This window comes from Plectropomus leopardus, chromosome 6 (assembly GCF_026936395.1).
Source record: "Plectropomus leopardus strain MGB_pleo_1.0 chromosome 6, ASM2693639v1, whole genome shotgun sequence".
In the NCBI taxonomy this organism is placed as follows: Eukaryota; Metazoa; Chordata; class Actinopteri; order Perciformes; family Serranidae; genus Plectropomus; species Plectropomus leopardus.
The window spans coordinates 29,403,579-29,418,729 of NC_142181.1; the positions used below are offsets into that span (position 1 = coordinate 29,403,579).

Genomic DNA, 15,151 nt, shown 5'->3' on the forward strand with positions numbered 1-15,151 from the left:
TTTGACCTTTTTCTGCCCTTACTGACTAAACTTTATGTAAATTCTTAAAATAGCATTCCTCTTAAATCAGCATTGTTGAAATTTGGTTTATTATCACAAGCCTGATGGGTGACTTGGGGGTGAAGAGGAAGAGATGAGCTGGTGGGTGTGGTGAGTGATGAAGCCAAGCGGAGAGACAGATGGGGCTGGCGGACAATTAAGCGAACACAGAACTAATTTTTCAGTGATGAATTCCAGGCAGCTTGGGAAACACACTGGGATTTCAGTGATTGATGCATTAATTAATAAAGGTATATCCCTCTTTTCATAAATGTTTTTCATGAATTTATGCTCAATTCATATTACTATGATTCTCAATCTGCATTTATTCTCCCAGAAGGAGCAGCAGTGGTGGTGGGGGTGGGGTGGGGGGTGGGGGTTCCCCAAATCTTATTCCCCTCCATCTTATGCCCTTTTACCGTCATCCGCCCCGTCATCATTTGATTACAAAGATTACTTAGACACGCAGCAGCAGCAGCAGCAGCAGCAGCAGCAGCAACAGACAATCTCCCTGTTGCTCCCTGACTCCTCGGGTTACTGTGGAGGAGGTGCTCCTTTCTTCGTCTTTCACCAGAGCTCGACTTGTTTCTGAGCATCTAGGACCGGCTTTGCCACTTTGCCAGTCTCTCCCACTGTTGCTGCTGCTCTCCATCAATACACAGTAACACCACAAAGGCCGAGAAAAAGTTACTGAAGGTTGGAAAAACCAGCTCAGTTTTTAAGGTAAAGTCAACAGCAAAACTTTCTTTTATATCTGCTTTTAGTATTGAAGTTAGCATTGCTTTTGCATGTTTTAGCCCTTTTACAAGGAGCTTTTACTTTATTTTGAAGCTAATAATTTCAGAAATCATGTTGTGTTTCACATTTTCCAGGCAATTAGACATTTGGATTGTGTCATTAAGTATGAATTTATCAATGTCAGAGTTTACATTATTGCTACAAATCATAACATTAATTTGTAATATTTAGGAAACTGAGAAAAAGTTATTGCAGACTATGTTCACTGTTCTGAATTACTTATTGTAACAGGTGTTCATAATGTACATTAATAGAAAACAACAGTTGCATGGAATTAAAACAAACACTTAAAAAAATCTCTGCATAATAATCTACATAATGTGCAACTACCTGAGATAAAACCTGAAAAAACACAGGTCTCATCTTCTAATGGTCTGTTTTTATCTCCTCAGCTACCTATTGAGTCTTGATTTTACACTTTTGCTGTGTCAGCACGTAGCAGAGGTTGGCATGCCCTGGACCAGACCCCAGGTGGACCTTCATGCTGCTGGAGCAGAGGCCATGGACCAGTACAACATAGACGACCACCACTATGAGGGCTCTCTGTTCCCCACCTCCATCCTCATCCCCGTTACTGTCATCTGCATCCTTATCTTCATCATCGGCGTGACAGGCAACACCATGACCATCCTCATCATCCAGCACTTCAAGGACATGAAGACCACCACCAACCTCTACCTGTCCAGCATGGCAGTGTCTGACCTCATCATCTTCCTCTGCCTGCCCTTCGACCTCTGCCGCCTGTGGAAGTATGTGCCCTGGCTGTTTGGGGAGGTGGTGTGCCACTTCTATCACTACATCTTCGAGGGCTGCACCTCAGCAACCATCCTTCACATCACAGCCCTGAGCATCGAGCGCTACCTGGCCATCAGCTTCCCACTCAGAAGCAAGGTGGTGATGACCAGACGCAGGGTGCAGTACATCATCCTCATCCTTTGGGGTTTTGCTCTGGTTTCCGCCGCTCCCACACTCTTCCTGGTTGGAGTGGAGTATGACAATGACACACACCCGGACTACAATACAGGGCAGTGCAAGCACACCAGCTATGCCATAAGCTCCGGGAAGCTGCATATCATGCTCTGGGTGTCCACCACATACTTTTTCTTCCCTATGCTCTGCCTCATCTTCCTCTACGGCTCCATTGGGTGCAAGTTGTGGAATAGCAAGAATGACCTGCAAGGCCCCTGTGCTTTGGCCCGTGAAAGGTCACACAGGCAAACAGTCAAGATCTTGGGTGAGTGTAGACAGATATATGTTTCTTCAGTGCTTTTGAAAACCTTTATTTGCTTTTTTTTATTTCATTTTTTTATTTGTTTCAGTCATGTTAATGCACAACAATCAGATTTGCACTCAAAACAAGTCTAATACACTTTCCATGACCGAAAAGGAGCAGGGAGAAAGAAAAATCGTATTTTTCCTGCCCCTTTCGCAAAACATATATAAACAAAAGAAATATGAGGTCTGTCAATTGCAGTTAGTTAAAAACCAACACTTGCAGTAATCTCAGAAAGAAAATCAAGACCCATACACCATAAGTCACCTTCAACAATGGGACAGATTCTACCTGACAACCTCAAATAGTCTAATTATTTTGTCTTTATACATCTTCTTAAACTAAAAAAAAATAAAATAAAATACAGCACTTTTAATAATTCTGTAGAGAATTCATGATTTGACACCAACCAATGAAATGTGCATCTGCTTCAATGTAGTCCGTGAGAACTGGTGCTTTAAATGAATTTTCCTTATGTGTTTGTCGTCCTCTGAAATAAAAACAGCTTTATAAAAACAAGCATTTTTACTTTGGCAACTTTTCATTGGCAAAAAACTAAAAAGGGAAGACAATTTAAACTTCGGATTGACAGCTTTTAAAACTCTCCTTGAAGTAAAAAAAGAAGCTCAAACCAAAAATCCACAGGCAATCTTCCTTTCATTGTTTCTTAAGCAAAAAAACAGTTGTGTGTGCTGTTGTGTGTGTTGCCATAGCAAATTAAAATTTTGTTTCCATATAACAACTGTGATTTCTACTCCATTTAATAACTTAAATAGTTTCACCTATTCTGTTAAATATAGCCCCAGCTCGAGCTCCAGGACATTTTGTTGCTTTTATCCTGCAAGTCTGAAGATAGCGGGCGCCATGTGTGTTGTTGCTGGTTAATTATTCTGTTTTGTCTGAAGCTAATCATGTCCTGCCACTGCACATATTGATTGGCTTAATTCACAGCTCTGGCATATTGTGCAGGAAACCCTGTTTTACAGTGAAGGACTGTGGTCAGGCCAATCTGCATTACCCAAATATTTAATCATGATGCAGCCATTAGGATATCAATGCTGTTCATTAGCTGAACACACACTGCACAGAGCTCATCTTGTCAGACTTGCTGCCATTTGTATCCACAGTTGTTCAATCCCAAATTGGATTGTCATCAGAGGCGTCCATAAATCAACCATAATGGAAATTTACATGCTCCCACAGTCCCCTTTAATCTGCCAATGTGACACATCTTAGGAGTCACTTGACGATCGCTGCTCTCACATGGCAAGACATGATCAGTTCTGGACAAAACTGTGGCATCTGTTTGCTCCGCTCATTGTGAACCCACAATAAAGATCCTCAGTTTATTAGCTGTTATTGTGCTTTCACAATTAATTAGGCGTTGTGGGCCAAATTTACCTCTCTCTTACTTATTGAATTGACATTTATTATCCTTACTGAAATTACTGCCCCAATCAGACAGGCAGTCAGTCAGTCATTTTCTGTAACCGCTTGTCCTCGTAAGGGTCGCGGGGGGGGGGCTGTCATCGGGCGGAAGGCAGGGTACACCCTGGATAGGTCGCCAGACTATCGCAGGGCCCCCAATCGGACAAATGGATGGTAATTTTATCTGCAGCGGCTTCTTGATCAATACCAGTGACTATGTGATTACCTCACCCAGCACTGAAATGTATGTTTTTCGAAACTAAATAAGTCTTTGTTTTTCTTTGAATTTGTGACATGTTTTCTCCCCAGTGATGCTTCTGCTGCATATGCCCTAATTAGCCCCCGTACATGTAATGTGAAAAAGTGACTTCACTGTTACTAAAGGGAACAAGTGAGGTCGTGTTCAAGCCTGTGCGTGCTCGTGTGTGGGTTTTCAGAGAAGTTCTTTTGATTTGAATTTCTGCTGGTCATTAGTAAATGTCAAGGGTTACTATAGATCATATAGATCACGAGTTACTTAAAAAAAACAACTTTCTTAATCTCCCTCTTATTATAAACAAGCTGCAATATGAGTACACACGTTAAATTAGAATAATATTGGTCATTTCACATGTGAAATTTATGTGTATTTTGTTTGAGGATAGGGCTCTGTTGAAAAAATAGTTCTATAAGAAACATGATGTGTTGTTGCTAGAAAGATACAGTATATTAAATCCGATAAAACCACCCCCCACATTCCTAATGAAGAGATTAGTGATAGTGTTTATGAAAATCTTATTAAATTTACAACTAAGAATGTTTTTTTTTTTTTCTTAATGGTATCATATACAGTCTTATTAAGGATTATTTAAATCTTTGGACAAAGCAGTTAAAGAAGGTGAATTAGTGTGTTTTCCAAAATGTAAAACTATTGATTAAGGTCCAGTGTGTAAGATTTAGGGGGATTTAGTGGCATCTATAGTAGCATTCAGGATTATAGATTGCAATAAACTGAAACTTCTGATTCCTGGTTAGGAATCCTTAAGTGTTCATTCTTCAGGGGGTTTTTACTAAGAGCTGCAGAGGTCTCTTTCTCTCCAAAAGGGATTAAAACAACAAAAACTCTGAATAAAGCAGTTTCATATTATAAATCAGTGTTTGTCAGACACTGTTTGGCATGTCGCAGATGGACTGCTAGCCCAGCACCTGCTAATCTGTGCTCACATTTTTTTCTCTGATAGATTAAGATCCAGACGTTTAGGCTTTTACCAGGAGCTGAATTATTTGCAGAGGTTTCAAACGGACTCTGTAAATTTAAAGTGGTAAAAACACTGAATTAAGCAGTTTAACATTTAAAAAAATAGTGTTTATCCAGCTCTGCTTGTCACAAAGGGTCTTCAACTATGGCTGTTGACTCAAAAACATGAATGACCCTATCTAGAGCAATCATTTAGTTTGTTCATTGTTAGTTTGTTCATTGTTCATTCTCGCCTACTGTAGAAACATGGCGGTGCAATATGAAAAACTCTGTGGATCAGGATCTACTCCCTATGTAGATACAACTCGTTCAAAGTAACAAAAACACAATTCTTATTTTCAGGTGATACACTCAAGAAAACATACTTCATATATATTACACTCCATTTCTGCCCATTTATCTCCCTAAATTCTTCACACTGGACCTTTAAATTCCTTTCTAAATTAAACTCACAGCCCCCACACCTTTATTTTTCCCTCAGTGGTGGTGGTGCTGGCCTTCATCATCTGCTGGCTGCCCTATCACATCGGCAGGAACCTCTTTGCCCAGGTGGACGACTATGACATGGCCATGCTGAGCCAGAACTTCAACATGGCCTCCATGGTGCTCTGCTACCTCAGTGCCTCCATCAACCCTGTTGTTTATAACCTCATGTCTCGGAAGTACAGAGCTGCAGCCAAACGCCTCTTCTTGCTGCACCAGCGACCCAGACAAGCCCACCGCGGACAGAGACAGCTCTGCATCATCGACCACATCTCCACCCTAAATGAAAGCTTGACAGGGGTCTGAGGAGCCTCGGTACACACTTGAGCAGTGCTTTTACAGGCTTGTTTGATTTCACCACAGACAGAGAGCTTGCAGGCATCATAACAGTTGCAGCTAAAGAGGAAACTTGATGAAGAAGTGTGGAGGAGGAATGTTTACTCTGTTTTATCTTTGAGGGGAAAAGCAGGGCTGAGGGCTTCGCTGCACTTCAATGCAAGATCAGATTTACTACTCCTCAGTGGCATTTTGTTCACAGAGACATGGTTATGATTTTCAACCTCATCACATTTCATTTTTTGTCACAAAAACAGGAATTCAGTGGATTCAAAGCGCAAAAAGTTGCCATTTACGTGCTCTAAATTCAGTGTTACACCTCATGCAAAATTATTTACCTCAACATTGTGTGTTGCCACGTTTTTTTTTCTTGCTTGGTGTCACACCCACTGTTTCAGTTTACAATTACCAGCAATCCACAGCACTGATTAATAATAAGTGATCCCTCTTTGTTCATGACGGATTATGTTACTACATTTGAATTTACATTTATGCTACATTTGAAATTACTGTTCATTTATAATGTGTAATTGTAGTCTCAGCTCCATTCTGTTGTGAGATTGAATTTGTTTAATGTATGGTGAACAATTGTTATCATGCGGTTTGTTTGTTGTTCTCATAAATCAAGAAAAACAAAATAAGTAAACCTATTAGCTGTGGTTCATTAGCTGTGCAGATCTGAAATTGGGTATTCCGGTGTGTGTGTGTGTGTGTGTGTGTGTTTGTTTGCAGGGTTGTGTAGCATCTCTGTAAATAGATGGAACATAAACTTCATAAAAGCAGATTACTATGAAAATGGGACAGCTGATGTCTGCATGAGGCCACCTGAGCCCTGAGGTTTTGGGGCTGCATATGTGCCGGCCATCATGTAATCTGACACAGCTATTATATTACCTGGGCTCTGAGTTAGATTTAGGCTGGCAGCCAACATCCCTGCATCACCATATTCAAAGTAATGGCTGCCCTCAGTACATTTCAAAGAGGAAAAAAGATATTAGGTTGTCAGCAGCAGCAGAGGTTATTGCTTTTACTGCTTCCACTTGCATAATCTTGACACTATTGTACAATTCTTCTTTGATGTTGCATTTTGGATCAGGCATTGTACATTTTGTACCTCATGCACTTCTGGTAAGAAAGGTAACGTCAAAGTTATGTATTTTTAACCTGAGCACTGTCTAATCCCAAAATAAACTCAAGAGTTTTCCAGGTTTTGTCTTTATATCTTTTTCTTTAAATTAACTGTCATGATTTTGCCTATGAATCATCGGGCCTTGGTTTGCAGAAACACAAAGAGACAAAGTCGCTCTGGGCTGATTCATCCTCGTGACGCTTTTTTTCACTGAGCCATTCATCTCTGCCAGAGGAAATGAAGCAGTGGGTAAAAGCTTACATGCCACAGACCATCCTGCCATCACCTGTGGAAAGATCAGCAAGCAGCACGACTCCTCTGTTGGTTATTTTCCTTACTGATAATGAGGAAAGTGTTTGTGAGCGGCCCGTCCAGAGCTGTCAACACCTCCCTCAGGCCTTCTTCACACCACCTCAAATCATTCAACATTAGAAATATACAGTTTGTTTGTGTTGACTCTACTTTTCAGGTCAAGACTTTTTCTCCATCAGCAAACCTCTAACACAGGGGTCTTAAACGATCAACAAGAGGATCCCCTACAGCATAGACCGTATAAAATTGAATTGCTCTTAAGATCTCTAGTTTGCACTTGCCTGTAGATGCTAAGTCAGCATCAGTTGTAGCATGTCTTGGTGCATTAGCCTTTCCATCTGCAATTTTGACTGTAGTTTCTTAGCTGTGTCAGAGTCTCATGCCCAAAAATTTACAAAACAATCTTGTGTAGCTCACAAGTATGTCCATGTACTTGGAATAATATTACAGCTAAATGGCCAATATGTTTCAATAGAACAAAAATGTTGGCTTACCAGTTCACCTTGCTGTTTTGAATAAGTGCTGCACAGAGATTTAACAGTAGCTAGCTCACATGATTGCACAAAGATGCATGAGTAGCAGTGAAGCTGTATTCACACTTACAAGCAACAATGCATCAGCATGACCAGCTACATTATCATTTTTTCGCCGCTCAATTGTTGCTCAAGTGCTTGTTAACATAAAAGTAGTTACGTCGACACAGGCTTGCATGTGTCTGAAAATTGCCACAAAGCATCTTAACTGAACGCCGTCTTAAGCAAAAATGTCTTTGCTTTTGATCAGTGTCTGAGCCTGATTTTAACATCCCATTTTGGCACCCTATTACATCTCCATGTGCAGCGCAGAGCACATAATGCTCGCATAACTAAGGTAGCTAACTAAGTTGGATATGAAGACGTATGATTGGCTGATGCCTCTCCATGTCACTGGAGCACTGCAAAAAGATGAGAGCAGCTCAACTTTGACTTGTAGTATGTCCGGTCTGTCTGCAGCGACAACTGTCGGGGGACAGTTTTACACTTCATGTTATCGGTTTGCACTGAAAATGACGAGTTGCCTGTTGCTGTGTCGCTTGTTGTGTGAGCACAGCATAGACCCATCATTAATGTTGTGTAAGGTTGGACTGTAAATGATTTTTTTTTCATATAAACAGGCCGATTTATTTTTGCTAATTATTTGTTGGATTCATGTTAATGAGTATGTGTTTTAGATACAGACTTAAAAAAAACAAAACAAACAAACAAAAAAACAAAAGCAATAAAAAAAGACCTAAATTAAAACTTAAATTATCAAACAATGATTTAACAGTCTCCATGCAGTAACTCTGAGGACCCCCCTTGGAGTCATGGACCCTATATAAAAGACACACCTCTTTTGGATTTGTAATATATAGGCATTGATTTATTTCATTAATAACAATAATTTTAAATATAGATAAAATGTGATTACATATTTCTTGAGAGATTTACATTGTCTAAAATTCCTCAGTAAATAATATTTCAAAACTGGCATGTACTATAATCTTCCTCTTGCTGCTGCTTGTTCCTGGGTTATCAGTATTTCCCTTGTCTCAAGGCTCTCGTTTCAGTCCCATGGCCTGTTATTAAACAACTGAAATAATAGTATGTAATTCACACAAAACCTATTTAAACTGATTCAGAAGTAAACTTTGTCTAAATGGCTGTGTCTGCCTCATTTCAATATTTGAAAAGTGTTTCATGATTGTTTTGGTATTATTTAAGAAAAATGTAAGCCTTCAAAAATATAAAAATATTTGAATACTAAACCACAGACAAGACAGGCAGTTATGGACTGTACTCAGTTGGATAAAACTACATTGACTTATGTGAATATAACCTTGTAATGCCATGCTGCTTTGCAGAATGCTTTTTTTTTCATTTACATTCATCCCCAAATTAAACTGCGATTTAAGTTTATCTCTTCTGAGATATGATTGCTTTCCGCAGCTGCACAGGCCATCATCTCAGTGTAATGGTATTTTCCACCAGAGGGAGGAGCCAGAGACTACTGCTGCTGATGTGTGCATGTGTAAAGAAGAATTACAGCCATATCAAACATTTCCTGGGATTCAAATTAGTCAAACTTTGCTTTCAAACAACAAAAACATTCATCTTTCAGTCTGAAGCAGTTCACCTCTCCCTGTAAGAAATGTGTTATCAAGTCACCTTTTCAGCCCATTTCCACAAATTCTCAGCTACATATATTCACTTCCTGTTTGGTTCGCTGTGCCTGCTGGTCCATGCATGTCGCCACAGGAAGCTGCACTAAAATTATTTATAGTTATTTAGGAGGAGGATCTGCAAAACAACTCTTTTCTAGAAAGTCTGTAGGGGTTCACTGTCTTTCCTGCTGATTTCTGTTGAGGCCATGTTGCTCTCTTCATGGCCTCTTATGATAACAAACATGAAGCTGTCTGTCTGTCTCAGTGGTGTTGCTCCCTGGAGACAGCAATAGCATGCTTTGTTCAGACACAGGAGGTGGGACCACACCAGGCTGTTCTTTTAGTGTCTGTCAGTCTGCGCTATGACAATCTGTGTCTGGCCTGAAGAGAATTCACCACCCAGCAGCACTTTCCTTCCTGGGTGACGCTGGAGGACATCATGACCATCACTCTGGGCCCTTATGAGAATGCTGAGGACCTTCCTTCAGCAAATCCATCCTTCACCTGTCTGCACCGACACTCTGGATGCAGAGGAAATGTGATTAAGGCCTATATCATCCATTTGTTTGGACACTCAGCAAATGTTTTCAATGCTGCCAGCGTTGTCTCCAGGTGTTTGCTCCCTCTGTCTCCTGGAAGAAGGGAGGTTTGGGTCATCAGTTGCACGCCAACGTCATGACCCGAGTGCTGAACTCTGCACCCAAACATGGCGAATACACAGAGGAGAATGAAGGCGATGCTGTGTCTTTCTATTCAGTTTGCCAACTCAACAAGGGAGTGGAGCCTGCACTGGAGCTCCAGTAAGACTGAACAGAGACTGTGTAAACTGAAAATCATATCCCAGAAGACAATTTTACTGCTCACAATAGTATTTTCTTTGTCTCATCAGCCATAACTCAGCTTCTCATTTGGAGATTACTAAATTCTGATCTGTTTCTCCTAAACCCTCTTAGGAAAAATGAGGAGCAAAAGAATAAATCAGCAGGAGTTCTTTTGTTGTGATCTTAGGCTTCTCAGAGGTTTCTCAACTCTGAGAACAGATAAAGGACAAAGAGCTGAGACTTGAATTTGATCACTGAGACAAATTTCTGAAATTGTGCAGGCTCATTTATAAACCATTCAAGTTTTCCTTTGGGTCTGACTGTTATAAAGAGCAGATTATTTCAGAAAAATAAAGATTACTGCAGTGAGAGAGGAAAAAGAGTTTTTAAGACCATACATTTGCATCGGGCTGAGACCAGAGAGGGGCTATTTCTCAGGAGCGAAATTTAAGAAGTATGAGAGAATGGTCCAAATCACATTTATGTTATACTGAGCTCAATCATGTCTAGGAGAAATAGGCTGGACAAAGAAGAGATCTCATTTAAAATGTTCCTTTCCTCTGGGAACATGCATAATGTACCAAATAACAACATCAAAATCATATTAGTATGTTTTGTTTGTAGTTAATGACACTATGGGATCATACTGTGGGTTTTAAGTGCCACTTTGGCTCAGATCTTTTCTGCTGGTTTCTGTTGTTGCTATTCTGCTTTCTCCATATAATGACCTCCATTGCCATCTCTTTCTCTTTATTCCTCTCCGAACCTAAAGCTTTTCCTACCCCGGGCTGACTGTGTGGCCATTCTGCTGTTGTAACGGGTAGCCCAGGGAATTTGACGAGCACCTATTTAAAAGTTTGAGGTCACGTATCAAACATAAAAGCCTTAAATTGTTAGTCAGTGTCTCTCTGTATTGGCAATCATGTCTCTCTGGCACAAAGAGCCAAGAGTGTGCTACTGTCACCTCACTCTCACCCTGTACTCTGGTTGTCTCAGTGACAAGCGAGAAAACAAACACAAACGTGTCTTTGGCACTTACAAACCATCAGACACTCCCACACCGCTTTCAAATGCCTTTAATGGCAGTAATAATGATAATAAGCTTCATTTGTGAAGCACTGATCACCTCGTCTTCTAAAGCTTTTAGTAAACACTTTCCATTGTTTAATGAAGCATGCTACACGCAGAAGAGTTAATGCCTAGTTCCTCCCTCCAAATTAGTGGTAGAGTTTCCAACAATTTGGAAGCTAATTTATACCTACTTGGTGTCTGTGAAGTGTTTGTTCATAATCAGTGTTTGACATTAGGCCCTCTGCGAGAAAAATTTATTTCAATACAGAACCTGTTTATCTGTCAATTTCAAACCTGTGAAGCCAGATTGCAACTTGCTTTTGTCCATTGTGCAATATCTAATCAGTCTATAGATACTTTTAAAAAGGAAATAACTCTTGTAATAACTACTATTACTACTACTACTAAAATTAATAATATTATTATTAATAATAATAATTATTACTATAATAATAATAATTATTATTATTATTATTATTATTACTATAATAATAATAATAATAATAATAATAATAATAATAATAATAATAATAATAATAATGATAATTATAATAATAATAAATATTTTACATTTCTAATTTATTTCGTATTGCAGTTCTGCACTGTGTCCACGCGATGGCGCCAAGACCACTTTTCTAAATGCAGTTGCAATCTCTTCTGGGCTAACGTAGTTTACCAGTTAATTATAATAACTTTACTGAAACAGTTATGCATTTTATTAACTGAATATTGATTGCATTGAAGAATATAATGTTTTAACGTGTAGCTGTCACCAACAGAATATATATTTTAATAGCTCTTTTGTCTTCTCGTGTCTGATTGCATCAGTTTGTTTGACTTTATTTTGTAGCATTCAACAGAAGTGCTAGCAGAAAATGTCATGTTTAATTGACGTTAACTTGACGAATTCCATGTTGCAGTTCCTCACTGTGACCACAGGACGGCGCCAACTCTCCGTAATCCAAAATCTGAAACGCAACATACATTGAATTATATATCTTTTAATTTAAGAGAATTATCTGAACTGCGGAACACGTTGTTTTTGTTATGTTACTTACTGTGTTAATATATATCAAATGTTTGAAATCTTAACAATATCAAATATAAACTGCCTTCAGTCAGTATCATCGGTCATATAAAAAGATTGCTTAAAGTTATTTGTTTTATTATTACATACTAAATTACGGATATAACTGAGTTCCGCTGCTAAATTCGGCCTCATGTTCCACTCAGTAGAAGACGGATTTAATAAATCAGCAGTTAGAAACTGTGTCCTTTATGGGAGATGATTGGAGTTTGGATACACAAGGCTTATTCGCTCTACATTAAGGTAAAATTATTTCCAAATTATGATTAATGTATGCAGAGTATAAGTAGAAATCACAAATCATCCTTAAGAAGATGTTAATGGTAAACTAGCTCGGGCTCTGGTAATTTAAACATAAAGCAAGCTTATTTCAAATGCACTTGGTTAAACAGGAAAGCAATTAATACTTTAGAGATGGTTGTTAGTAGGAGGAGGAATGATCAATTTATCCAGTTTGAGGTCCATCAGGTGGCGTGCTTCACACGTTTTATTTCCCTACTTTAGCTGAACGAATTTTTCAGCGCAGTCGCAAACACCATTTCCTGAATACAATCAAGGGCTTTATTTTGTAGCATTCAAAACGGAAGTGCTAGCAGACGCTGTTTTGTCTTAATGACGCTAGCTTAATGAATTCTATGTTGCAGTTCCTCACTGAGACCACAGGAAGGCGCCACTCCACAATCCAAAATGGTGAAATCTTTAAGTCAATATCATTAATCATAAAATTGAATGCCAAAAGATATTTTTGTTACTACTGTAAATTACTGATATAACGGATATCTGCTGCTGTATTCGGCGTCATGTTTCACTCGGTAGAAGTCCAATTTCATAAATCAATCTTTATAAAATCCGTGTGAACTGCGTTTTTAAGGGAGACGATCGGAGCTGGGAACCATCACCATTATTCAATCTACATGGAGGTACTTTTAATACCGAATTATGTTAAAAGCATAACTAATGTGTCCCTGTCTGTTAATGAGTTGTGAGGAATTACATATAACCTTTAAGAAAATGTTAGCCAGCTCTGGCCCCGGGAATTTTAACTTAGCAAGGGAAGCTAATTGCTAATGATTAAAAAGGAAAATAACCAGTACTTTTGAGATGGTTGCTAGAGATGGCAGCGGTATGATAACATTATCCCGGCTGAGGTCTAACAAGTGGTTTAAATCCCATGTTTTATTTAACAATGCTTGCTAAACGAATTTTACATTGCAATCCGCAGCACAGCTTTCTAGATACACTAAGGGACTTTATTTTGTAGCATGTAACGGAAGTGGTAGAAGAAACTGTTTTGTTCCTCACTGTGTCCTCAGGAGGGCGCCACTCCATAATCCAAAATCTGTAACGCATCAGTACTTTCAATCATATATTGAAATTTAATATAGAATTTAAGAGAATTATCTGAACTGCAGAACGCTTTGTTTTTGTTATGTTACTTATTGTGTTTTTGTATTATATTTTTCCCTGAATAACACCTCGATTTAGTTGCCTGTTTCATGTTCCCACCTTAGGTGTCTTGTGCTATACAATCCTTATTTTCCTGGAGATATTAAAAAAGGTTTGACTTCATATTATATATTTCTGAAAAAACAAAATCAAAAACAAAAAAACGACTCATCATCGCCCTCCAAAATGACGTCGCCGTGACCACTGGAGGGCGATGATGAGTAATGAAGTTTTCTTGCCAAAGCTCGTGAATGTCAACAGGAAAAGACGCCGGTGAGACACGTGCTAGCTGCCGCTCCATACGAAAAGCAACAGGATTATAGTTTCCCAACATATTTTTCCTCTTTCTTTCCGGTGACCTGCTTCGGAACCTCCTCATGGAGCACCGGAGAACATCGCTGCTGTACCCGGACTTTACCGCCAGTTTATGATCACAGCTTGTAACCGGATGAGACCGTGTGAACACTTTGACCATCAACACACCAAAACTGCTGCTGTGGAGTCTGAGGATCTGATATGTGAGCATGCAAACACGAAGTCAAAGAAGAAGCTCTGCAAAGGTAAGACAGCTGCTTTATCACCGCTCTTCAGTGTGCTGCAGTTTGGGCCTTGTTGTACTTTGAGATGATTGTTAACATATTTTCTGTGAACCACTGTGACATTTTGATACACTTAGTGTGGTCATATTTATAGATATTATGCATTATGCAAAGTATTTTCAATCAGCATCTTTAGTACCAAAAAAATCTGTCAAATCAGACTTCTACTATAAAACAATATTGGTGGAGCCCTATTGCGTAGGCACTGCCAAAACTTTATTTTTTTGTTATTATTTGTATGGGCAGGGATAACTAAACGTGCTTCTTCAATAGCTGACACTTACATTTGCTGTGGTGACACTGGCATTACTACACATGAGTGGTAATATGTGGGAAAATGCACATGTAAGGGCAGTGAGTGTTAAACTGACTGAAAGTGAAAAAACTGAGACATTTTGTTGAAAATGAACTTAATTTTCTGAAGACATCTTAGGCTGTTCATTATCTGATTGGTAAATGGATGAACATTTGCAGAATGTGCTCAAACTTCTTCACCTGAAATGAAATGAACACATTTGGAGGTGTTGTTGTTTCTAGGTTATCATGTAATGGTTTTATTGGTACGGCCCACTTAAGATCAAATTAGGCAGTATGTGGCCTATGAACAGCAAACAAAAAAAAAAGAGTCTGACACACTTGAATAAAAATAAGGATTTTATTATTATTATTTTTTAATTTAGTCTGATCATACTGTGAGTGGAGGACCAGCTGACCTTAACCCCAACAGACTTCTTATGCACAGCACAAAATGGTCCTCCTGGTGTGGCTGGTGATAACTCACACAGCTGAACACAGAGACAGTCAGGAAACACTGCCTTCAAAATAAAAGTATAAATATTCTTAAGTGTGGACATCTATCTTTAAAGTATGCGTTACATAGAAGATATACTCTCCAGGTGAAAGTACATTT

The 15,151-nt window shown here is 39.0% G+C and overlaps 1 protein-coding gene and 1 pseudogene across 2 annotated transcripts; both read left to right on the forward strand.

Annotated features, from left to right (window-relative positions):
* Nucleotides 1–449: 449 nt before the first annotated feature.
* Nucleotides 450–6,802, forward strand: mlnr (motilin receptor). Of its 2 annotated transcripts, XM_088079178.1 has the most exons (3): nt 450–762; nt 1,270–2,071; nt 5,257–6,802. In XM_088079178.1, the coding sequence occupies exons 2-3, from the start codon at nt 1,288–1,290 to the stop codon at nt 5,562–5,564; spliced, it is 1,092 nt and encodes a 363-aa protein (XP_087935304.1). In that variant the 5' UTR covers nt 450–762; nt 1,270–1,287; the 3' UTR covers nt 5,565–6,802. The 2 variants fall into 2 exon arrangements, with proteins under 2 accessions (XP_087935304.1, XP_087935303.1); XM_088079177.1 differs by having other exon boundaries at nt 450–2,071.
* A 2,045-nt stretch (nt 6,803–8,847) lies between these two features.
* On the forward strand, nt 8,848–11,499 carry LOC148189426 (gamma-interferon-inducible lysosomal thiol reductase-like; annotated as a pseudogene).
* The last annotated feature ends 3,652 nt before the right edge of the window (nt 11,500–15,151 follow it).

Bases quoted from the DNA above. Each gene is read 5' to 3' on its own strand.
- mlnr (XM_088079177.1), top strand. From the start codon at position 1,207: ATGGTCTGTTTTTATCTCCTCAGCTACCTATTGAGTCTTGATTTTACA. The intron at 2,072-5,256 runs GTGAGTGTAGAC...TTTTTCCCTCAG, and splicing joins GCAAACAGTCAAGATCTTGG to TGGTGGTGGTGCTGGCCTTC.